The sequence below is a fragment of the Peromyscus eremicus genome, chromosome 1 (genome assembly GCF_949786415.1).
Source record: "Peromyscus eremicus chromosome 1, PerEre_H2_v1, whole genome shotgun sequence".
Classification (NCBI taxonomy): Eukaryota; Metazoa; Chordata; class Mammalia; order Rodentia; family Cricetidae; genus Peromyscus; species Peromyscus eremicus.
In genome coordinates, this window is record NC_081416.1 from 56999805 (window position 1) to 57010807 (window position 11003).

Sequence of the window (11003 nt, forward strand, 5' to 3'; positions counted from 1 at the left end):
GCTCTTAACCACTGAGCTATCTCTCTAGCCCCCTCCACAGTATATTTACATTACAAAACTGTATAACATCAGCATGAGGTCACATTGGGGTGACATATAATTCCTAGTGATAATGGAACATTACAGACAGAGCCAGCGTGACTTAGTGTCTGCTTTTCCTCAGCACTGTGTTGGTGTCTTAGTGAATGCAGTATAAAAATATAAGATGTAAAGATGTGAGGTAGAGAAAATGGTCATTGTTTATAGACTAACTTTCTACATAGAACATTCTGATTAAATCTATAGGTAAGAATTGGAATTAATTTTTTTTGGATGCATAAGAAAACTCATTTTGGCCGGGCGGTGGTGGCGCACGCCTTTAATCCCAGCACTCGGGAGGCAGAGCCAGGCGGATCTCTGTGAGTTCGAGGCCAGCCTGGGCTACCAAGTGAGTTCCAGGAAAGGCACAAAGCTACACAGAGAAACCCTGTCTCGAAAAAACCAAAAAAATAAATAAATAAATAAATAAATAAATAAAAATTAAAAAAAAAAGAAAGAAAACTCATTTTGTCCTATAAACCAGGCGATTGAGGTGTATGTGCTTTAATAAAATGTGAGCCCTCATCAATAAGAATATAAATTTTAAGGGAAAAGAATTTAAAATCTTATTGGAACCTATAATAAAGACCTGAAATAAAAACAGAGATGTGCCAGATTTATTAATGGAAAGGTACCCTTGGTATTTCTCAACAAATGTTTAAAATCAGTCAGATCCCTATCATCCCACAGACAGTTTCACAGAAGTTGTGCTATTCTGAAGAGCAGAAAGAGACCCAAAGTCACTTAGTGGTAAGGAGTCAGGGCTTCACCATAGGTAAATCTTAAGACTGGTTAATAAAGCAATGATGACCAAATACTGACAGAGAGGCCCCTCCTCAGCCTGAACTTGATAAGTTAGAATGACATGCACTCCAGTGAGGAAGGCTGCAGACAAATGAAAAATGATTGCCCCTGAGGAGAAAGATAAAATCAGGCCTCTCCTCATTGAAGAGGAATGACATGATCATGCAGCCTTTAGACAGAAAATGCCTTGACTGTTTAGTATGAAATGTTTTTTTAACTATAAAGGAAAATATTGATGAATGTATTCAATTTTTAATATTGCCAAAGACACAGTTAAAAGACAAGCCCCAACCAGGAAAGAGCAGGTAGAATATAGAAAGAGTCAGGTGTCAGCAAGAGAGAACTCACATTTAAAGGTGAATATAGGATATACTGAGGTTTGCATCTGTGGGGGAAAATGAGAAGCAAAGCACACAGGGATGCCTGGCTGCTGACCAGTATCAACTGCAGTGCTGCTCAGGCATGCCATTGCCAGCTTAAGTTACAGAAAATGCCAAACTCATCTAGATCATTTCATGATGGCAGTGAAGCCAAAACCACAGAAGTAGCAAACTAAATACAGAAGTCCTGTGGGCCTTTAATCCCAGCACTCAGGAAGCAGAGCCAGTCAGATCTCTGTGAGTTCGAGGCCAGCCTGGTCTTCTACAGAATGAGTTCCAGGACAGGCACCAAAACTACACAGAGAAACCCTGTCTTGAAAAAAAAAAACCAAAAAAGAAAAAGAAAAAAATAAACCTTAAAAAATAATGAAAACAGGACTGGAGGGATGGCTCAGAGGTTAAGAGCACTGGCTGCTCTTCCAGGGGTCCTCAGTTCAATTCCCAGCAACCACATGGTGGCTCACAACCATCTGTAATGAGATCTGGTGCCCTCTTCTGGCATGCAGGCATACATGCAGACAGAACACTGTGTACATAATAAATAAATCAATCTTTAAAAACAATAATGAAATAATGGTGACTGGAGAGACGGCTCAGAGGTTAAGAGCACTGGCTGCTCTTCCAGAGGTCCTAAGTTCAATTCCCAGCACCCACATGGTGACTCACAATCATCTGTAACTCCAGTTCCAGGAGATTTGACACCTTCTAGCCTCTGTGGACACCAGGTATATACATGGTACACAGATTTACACACAGGCAAAATACTCATATACATAAAGTAAAAATAACAAAAAATAGAGACAAAACTAGAAACTGTAATGCAAAAAAAAATTGAGATGATCACATTGATATTAAAAATCTCTGTTCAGTGATTAGAAAGAGCAGAGAGCAGATTGGGAAAGAAATGCGTAGTGCCTAAACAAGAAACTGGAATTTAGTATTCAGATACTCTTTATGTGATGATGGGAACAAGAAAGGCTGCTGGGGTGGTGATCTTAGGAGTCAGCAGTGCCTGTCAAAAGACTGTAGGCAGCCCAGGCCTGTCTGGGCTACATAGAAAGAGTGTCTTCTTTAAGACAGAGTTCCATATAGCCTAAGCTGGCCTGAACTCACTATGAGGATAATCTTGAATTTGTGATCTTTCTGACTCCACCTCTCAGATCCTGAGGAGGTAATTACCTTGGGCTTGGTGAGACTCTTCCAAGTGAGCCATGTCTCCAGCCTAGCTAGTCATTTTGAGACTAGTTTGGGCTACATAGTGAGACCTGACTCAAAGAGAAGGAAGTGGATGGGCTGGGCAGAAGAAACCCAGTCAGAAAAAGACAGCAGTTTACAGGCAGGTAAAACAAAAAAGACTGAAAAGGTAAAGAAAGCATTCTGAGTCATTGTAGAGATGAGAACAGGCACCACAATCCATTTCTTCGGAAATTTCAGGAGATTGGAAAGGGGCTTAAGTTGGGGACCAGGCCTTGATAGTGGGGAAGGCATGTTTGTAGGAGAGGTTCTTTGCTGATAAAAGGATGGCCCGCAGTGTTCTTCTCCTGGGTATACCCCCCTAAGAAGTGTCTGTGCTAGTGGTTACTTGAGGCCTGGAGCTTGAGTGAGGTTTGGTTGCTTGTGGCTGTAGGGAGCCACAGAGAAGTGGATGCTCACCATGGGCATAGTGCTGTTGCCTGGGAGCATGTGGCCCTTCAGATGTGCAGGATTCAGAGAAGTAGACTTGAAATAAAGACAGTCTGGATAAGTGCACTAGAGTAGAAGGGGTAGGAGAGGGTGAGGAAAGTGAGTTGACAAAGAAGTTAGGAGGGATTGGGATGCCACTTGGTGATACAGTCGTGTTTAGCATGCCCATGCCATGGCTCCACCCCCAGCACTGTAGAAAGCCTAGGGGTCAGACCTGCACCCAATCTGTAGGTTGTGATTAGTTTCCTGAATGGCCTGGTAAACTGCCCTAAAGTTGGTGGTTTCGTGTGCAAGTCCAAGCCAATGTTTGGATCTGAGGAGGACTTGCTTTCCTTTCGGAAACGCTTTGAATTGAGTGAAGCGGGAATCCAGGTAGAGCGAGACACATCTAAGCTTCCAGCTCAGTCAGGAACGTGTCTGCTCTCTTCTCCATCAAGAGCTGCCCACAGGCAACTTTGGCTCCCATTCGCTGCTGCTTCAACTCTTGGCTCCTTGTTCCTTCCTAGTGTCTGCTCTAAGCATGCGCTGTTGGAGGGCAGCAGAAGGCTTTCTACCTGGCTTAGCAGTGGGTACCTCTTGTCTGAGGCGAGGCTGCAAGCCAGGAACACGTGCGAGTGGTGGGCGTGGCCTTGAGTGCACGGTGGAACTAAAGGCTCCTGTTCCTTCAAACAGGTTCTCTTCACACCTCCACCGAATCTGCGGGGTGCCATGTGCAGTCGTGGACATGTTTCCCCAATTCCTCATTTCTAGGAGTGTTCTGAAACTCTTGTACGTTTCTTTTTCTGTTTTGCACACTTGGCCTCAGAGTGTTGAAGTCCTACCGGTATGTACGGTGACACGGACCGCTCTTTCTCAGACACCAGCCACATTACATTGTCCCTCTCAGTTCCCACCTGCGTGTGGCCCCTTCCTCTCGTGGTTTCCCCAGTCACTGTCTGCATTTCTGTGATCCTTCCACCCTGAGCATGCTCAGCCCCAGGGCTTGCCTCCATGGCAGTCATGACGTCAGAGCCATCTGCATGTGACCTCATCCTCTGGCCCTGGACATCCTGCCTGGTATGTGATGCACCTGTCTTCTTCTCTCCTATAGTGAGGAAGAAAAACTGTCTACCTCTCAAGATGCTGCTTGCAAAGATTCAGAAGAGAACCCCGAACCAGCAGAGGCCAAGTGCGCAGCTTCCCGAACCCCCAGCAGTAGTCCTGAGCAAAGGTAATCACCCCACCTGCCTGCACCCTCTGAAGGTTCTACCATGCCTCTACTTGACATCTCCTGGAAGTTAGAAGGGAGTCAACACTTGAGGGTGGGCCTTGAAAGGTCTGTACAGCTGTACTGAAACCTTTAGCAGTGTGTTAGGCACAGTGGCATTTCTCAGGTCTCAAGGAGTCGGATGCCCCAGCCAAGCGCTGAAAAACAGCACTTATCTCTGCAGCCAGCAAGCCTGCGTGATGTGCTGCTTGTGCCGGAAGGGTCCTGGGGAGAAATGATTGCTTAGGCAATCTCAATTTCCTGATTTCCTGACTCAGTTCTTCTGAGGCTATGCTATGAATGGTGTTGAGCCCTTCAGGATTGGAGTCCTCAGTGATCCTGTGACGGGAACAGGCCTAACTGCCTCATTTCCCACAGTCACACTTGGGACACCAGGGGACTTGTCTGAGGCCCTTTGCCATGGACTGCTAAATACTTGAAGCCCTAGAAGGGGAGACCTGTGAGATCAATCCCCAGAAGGTTGATACCATGTGGGTGGGCCCCACTGCCAGAGCCATTTCATTTGGATGTGGTGTTTTCTTTCTAGTCATCTTTTGCTTAGACTGAGCCAGTGGTCTGAAGGGATAGGCCAAGCCAAATCCTCAGCTGCAGAGGGCCCACGCCCATACACTCTGCCTCGCAGGTAGAGCCAGGTGACCACGGGTTCGCAGGAGCCTGCGTCAGAAGATGAATGAAGATGTACCCTGGACAGCAAGAAACTTTGTTCAGCACCTCTCAGTGCTCACTTTTCTGATAAAAAATATATATATATTTAAGATGTGTATTCCTTCTGGAAGGAATAAAGTGACCTTTAAAGCAATTGCAGAGGCGTTGTGCTTTCCCCTGGCCAGACTCCCCAGTAGGCTGCACTCTACAGAACCAGCAGCAGGGGGCGCTCACCACTCTGGCTCTGGAAGCGCCTATTCATGCAACCCTCCGCCCTGTTTGGTTTCTCATAGAAATTCTAGGCAAAATGAAGTATGGATTATGATTAAAAATTGTCTTTTTGCCTATAAAATTAACTGTGGGTACTGTGTAAGCAGACAGCTCTTGGGAAGGCTTGGGGGGAAAGGCACCAGCTAGGCTTCTAGCTATTGAGGAAAGTCCCCCTTTTCCTGGGGTTTGCAAGTGTCTTTAAATGGTTACATCTGCCCGTTGTTTCCTGAGTTGAGGCTGTGGAACAGGCAGGACAGCCAAGCCGTCTGACAGAAGTCATACAAGAGGCTGCAGTTGCTTCTTGGCTCTGCCTTGGTGACTTATTTGCCAAAGGGCACCTTGGGTTCCTCTCTAGCTGTTCCTTTTCTTTTCTCTGTGTAACAGTCCTGATTGTCCTGGAACTCACTTTGTAGACCAGGCTGGCCTCAAACTCACTGGCTTGCCTCTGCCTCTTAAGTGCTGGGATTAAAGGCATGTGCCACCACTGTCCAGCCCTCTCTAGCTGTTTATATGGCATGAAAGGCCCTGCCCATCAGTCTGCAGGATGAGCTGCAAGATGTTAGGGCAAGCCAGTAGAAGACCCGGCACTGCTTGTATTGGACCATCTGCCCTTCCTCACCCAGCACTGGTCAGAACAGGACTCACTGGTGAAGCCACAGTAGGCAGGTGTCTCACAACCCAAAGAGCATGCTCAAAGGGAGACTGTAGAGTTGCATGCAGAAGTGAGGGTACTGGGGTTGGCCCCTGAGCAGTGCCAGTGAGCTGGTGCCAGGGGAGCTTAGTGTACTGTCAGCACTCGTGTTGGAAGCAGCCAGTAGGGTGGGCAGAGTGCAGGTGGCACCCTCCCTGGTGCTTCTTGCACTGCTCTGGGTCCTGGGCTTCCCAGGACGGTTCTTGCTTGAGCCTGAAGGGTTTGCGTGGCCACTGCGTCTGGCTGCACCAGTCTCGTCCCACCTGTTGTTTTCATAGCTGGTGTGCTAGTGTTTGCACACATCAGCCTTACAAAGCCCTAGGGTGAACAGTATTGTCCCCTTGCTGCTGAGGGGAAAACAGGACTGAGAGGTTAGGAACGTGTTTTAAAGCACACAGCTTGTGAACTTTGAAGTTGCAGTCACAACCAGCTCTGTCGGACTAGAATTCTCAGGGACTGAGGCACCATCATGTGTAATTAGAGTACAATTTTGGGGAACACCTGCTGGTTCCTGTCACAGGTGGCAGGCCTCCCGCAGGGAAAGCAGTCCAGTTAAACAGTATTTGTGTCCTTCTAGCTACAGCCTGGCTGAACCTGTCCAATGCCTCGGATTGTGGTTTTGGCAGAAGACCCACTTCTGCTTTCATTGGCTAGTTGTATGTCTATGTTGCTTCTGCTCTGTGGGAGCCAGTGTCTGGCTGTGCCCCTGTGTTCTCAACAATGGTCCTCTTCACACACCTTTTTCCTTCCCGTTTCCTAGTAGCAGAGCTCGGCTTTCCAGGTGGAAGTCGGTTTGCACCCCCGTAGGACAGAGCAGAGTTTCTGAAGCACAGAGCTGAACTATTGTGTGCATACATACCTACGTGCAGTGCTGAGCAGCTGAGTGGGGAGCTTCCACACACCTGCTCCATCACCATTGGCAGCTGTGTGCCCTATGGAGGGTGGGCAGAGCTGACCTGCTCAGCTTCAAGTGCCTCAGGTGTCTGTCTCCTTCTCTGTAGGACTGACCAGCCAAGCATGCCAAGCGACACATCAGTTAATGGCCCTGTATGATGAGTGACGTCTGCTGCTGCTGACTGAGGACTGCAGGCCGCCACCACCCAGGGGCTCTGGAGGGGTCACCCAGAGCTACCAAGCCGCCAGTGCTGCACTCTGCAAGGGATCAGGACCAGCAACCTTTATAGTCTAGATTCTAAGACATTGTACAGAGAAATTCAGAAGTGTAAAAATACTGCACACTGAGAAATACCAAGAATTTTTGCGTATGTTTATATTGTATTGATCTAAATAATGGGTAGCCTGTGACATCAGATCTTGCCACCCATGTAATAATAGTAGTGATACATAGTTCAGATGGTTGTAAGAATAGTTTTATAAAGTGACTACACAGATCTATTGTATTCAAAACATAACTATTTGACAATTATTAGTGTGACCAAAGTATTAGGCAGTTTTCATACATTTTCCACCTTGTACAAAATTCTGAATTCATTTTTCTTCCAGGTTGGCACGGAGCTGTCGATGGAAAAGCCCTCCGCGTGTTCTTTTGGTTGTTCTGACTTACAAAGTGATTTTGAATAATACTCGGTGTTCTTTTATAACCCGCTTTTGATTGGTAACTTTTCTGTATTGTTGCAGATGGATCAAATGCGTGAGTCTGGGTGGAGATTAAGTATTTATTGCTATGACTTAGTTCTTGTAAAGCCATATGTTCTGTTGAGGTCTTGTTTGCTCAGAGCGTTTCTTTTACAGGTGAAACACTAGACTATTGGAGTATACATGACTGTGGTTGGGTAGGCTTTTTTTGTTTTGTTTTGTTTTTTGTTTTGTTTGGGGGGGGAGTGTTTCTGTTTTTTGTTTTGTTTTGGTAGTTCATCTGCCCTTTAACCCAGTCACCAAAATATCCCTTGTCAGCAAGCATCACTGGTGGCCATTTCAGAGTGGTCTGCATCCACACTGCTCTGAGTCACAGAGGTGAGTCCCTGGAAATGCTCACGCTGATGACGGAGTAGGATGTGTCCATTAAGCGGGATGGCTTTAACAGAATCACAACCTGGCACCAAGCATGTTTCTTGTTTTACTGTACCTTGTGAGCTTTTCACTTGTAAACCAGTGGATTTTGAACTGGTTTGTGTGTATATAGTGATTATGGATACTAATTCAATGTAATTTATAATTTTCTATGTCAGCATAAACACATCCCAGCCTCCTCCAACAGCTGAAGCAATGGCCTGTGCACTGCCGTGGCATCTGGGGAAAGGGCTCAGTCACCTCACCTCCTGCACTTTTAGATGCAGATCAGTTTTTCATTTCTTTAATAGGAAATTATTCACGTATTTTTACATCATTTGTTTTTCCTGACCAGTATTTAAAACCAAAAGGATATTCTGAAAAATGGCCAACAAGTTTTTTAGAACCAGCATCCCAAGCAGCGTGCCTACATGACATCGCGTATGGAAAGAAAGAGTCAAGTGTCCGATGCCTTACTCCTTACTCGCTTCTCACTGTAGACAGTGCAGGGACTGCCTCAGGTGACCGAGGCAGGTCTGGTCACCAGGCTCAGTGGGCAGCAGGAGGCTCTGGGACTGGTGGTGAGGGGCTCGGTGGCCTGTGCGTGTCCACCCAGGACCCTTAAGTCACAGCTCCTTCAGGAGAGACTGCTCTCCTCTGGAACCTGGTGCCACCAGAGGACAGGGCTCCTTCTGCTCGTCTCAGGGATGGTCGACCTGCGTGGCCCAGGACCTCACATTGCTGGCGGATGGTATGCTCCTGTCTCTCCTGGTGATGAGCCTTGCTTGCCACAGCCAGGGTTTGGCCCTCTGTCAGCCCACACTGCCTCTTTGCTGTGGATTGGGCTGGCTTTTCCATCCCACCATCCACTAGGGAAGGAGCACTTGGGTGCTGTCTTTGGGGAAGAACTTAGGTTTGCTTGGGAAACGGCTGTGAGGTGAGAGGGACAGGGGTGTTGGGTAGGAGGGTGCCAGCCGGGGCTTGAGATGAGTTCCTGCTCCTTTCATTTCTGTGTATCGGCCGTATGAATCGCAAGACTAACAGATGTCTGCAGTACAATACCTGTATTAAAAGTAATAACAAAATAAAGCCTGATGCTTTCTTTCTAAAGAGTTCCTCTTGTGCCTCTTTTGGGTTCTAGTAGCCACATGGTATCTATGCCCAGAGTCCTCCAGCTTTCTCCTGTCGTGGCTCTTGGGCATGTCAGCTCCTGAGAAATGCTCTCAGCCTCTGCTGTGACCCACACCTACCTACAGCCATCAGTGCCTGACACATGGGTGCTCAGTTCCTTTTTGCTAAGAGGAAATGGCCATCAGCTGCCATCTTGAGACACTCTGCCTGGTCTTCCAGCTTGTCAGCTTTGTCATGTCTCACTCCCTGCCCTGCTGCTCTGATTGCCAGCAGATAGCATTAGTGATGGTTTCACAGATTTCTGTTGCTGTCTGTTGTTGTTGTTTGAGACAGGGTTTCTCTGTGTAGTTTTGGTGCCTGTCCTGGACCTCGCTCTGTAGACCAGACTGGCCTCAAACTCACAGAGATCCTCCTGGCTCTGCCTCCTGAGTGCTGGGACCAAAGGCATGTGCCACCACTGCTGCCCGGCTCTATTGCTGTCTTAAAGAATGTTCCCCTCCCCCAGCTGAGCAATCCACTAGCAGTCTCCAGAACCCACATGGCTGCAGAAGGAGAGATGACCTTGTCTCTCTAGTCCTCACTATCCTGAAACTTGATGTAGACCAGGTTGGCCTTACAGAGGTCCTTCTGCCTCTGCCTTTAGTCTGCTGAAATTAATGAAGTCAGCCACATGCTGGGGCAAAGGGAGAAACAGCTCTTCAGCTGTCCTGACCTCTACATGCACATCATGGCATTTCTGTGCCAGTCAGCTCACACATAATCAAAACACATGGCAGTAGTTGTAGTGTCTGCCTTTTTTTGTTTTTGTTTTTTTTTTTAAAGAAATACTGAACTGGCTGAGTGAAGCATGCCTATAATCCCAGCACCTAGGAGGCTGAGGCAGAAGGATTGCCAGTTCAAACCACTGTAGGCTGCCTAGACTGTCACGTGTGTGAGGTTGTTCATTGCTACTTTTCTTTTGTAAATATCTCATATGCAGGATATATGACATGCAACCCCTGTGAAAGGCTCGTTTGACCCCTAAAGGGATCGCTACCCACAGGTTGAGAACTGCTGGTCTAAGGTATTGGACTAAGGTTGATGGGCAGGCGCCATCATCTACTGAGCCTTCTGCTGGCTGAGAGACACTGCCTTAAAGGCAGAAGCAGGAGGGATGGCATGCCATAACTCATTTCTCATCACATTTGTTCTGCCTCTGCCAGGCACATGCCTCATGCTCCTGGGTTCTGCAGCTATCTCAGACAGGTGTCAACACAGGCAAAGTCATGGGCTCGAAAGACAGCCCTGAGAATCACAGCTGGCTTTGGCCGTAGATGATAGTGCGGCAAGGGCAGGTCGGTTCCTCTCTGCTGGTTTCTCTTTGGGGGTAAAGAGTATGTGTGCATAGGATCTAGTGGGATGGTTCCTGATGATGGTGAAGGTGCCATCAGTTCTGCGCTAGCACAGCGGCACCTGCTGTTGGCATTTTGGTGTGTTCACTCATGCTGTTCTTATTTCTTCAGTCAGATGTATTTAATTGTGTGTTGGGGTCTGCTACAACGTGTGTGCCAACCTTGGTACAACACTTGGACTTGTAAATAAAACTGGACAAGGCTGGAGCAATGGCTTACCAGGTAAGAGCCATAGCTGTTCTTGAAGAGGACCCAGGTTCAATTCTAGCCTCCATGTCAGGCCACTCACAACCACCTATGTGTAATTCAAGTTCCAGAGACCCTCTTCTGACCTCTGTGGGCACTGCACACACATGGTGCACTTACATGCAGACAAGACACTGAGGCACGTAGAAATGATGTTTGTGTAGAAAGGGTAAAGCACTGTTTCTTACTGTATTAACACAAAAGTTACCCCGTGGTGGATATCAGCTCTAAACATAAGCTTCTACAAGAAAAAAGTAGAAATAAGGTAGGCTGCTCAACTTGGCAGTGGGTGAATACTCAGGTGGCAAGTCAACATGAGAGGTCCAACATTACCTGTCCGGGGGGTGGGGGTGGGGGGGTGGGGGTGTCGGTTATCCTTGTTATAACAACTACCTGGCAAGAAGCAC

The 11003-nt window shown here is 47.4% G+C and overlaps 1 protein-coding gene across 11 annotated transcripts in view; it reads left to right on the forward strand.

Moving 5' to 3' along the window:
* Ppp6r3 (protein phosphatase 6 regulatory subunit 3) overlaps positions 1-8938 on the forward strand; it is a 132213-nt gene extending 123275 nt beyond the window's left edge. For 6 of the 11 annotated variants that reach the window (XM_059263712.1, XM_059263722.1, XM_059263737.1 and 3 more), the window contains 2 exons: positions 4036-4155; positions 4739-5011. In XM_059263712.1, the coding sequence (XP_059119695.1) occupies positions 4036-4155; positions 4739-4838 (220 nt within the window). In that variant the 3' untranslated portion in view covers positions 4839-5011. Of the gene's footprint in view, positions 1-4035; positions 4156-4738; positions 5012-6819 lie in introns of those variants that run through there. The other 5 variants (XM_059263731.1, XM_059263747.1, XM_059263765.1 and 2 more) reach the window with 1 other exon arrangement.
* The last annotated feature ends 2065 nt before the right edge of the window (positions 8939-11003 follow it).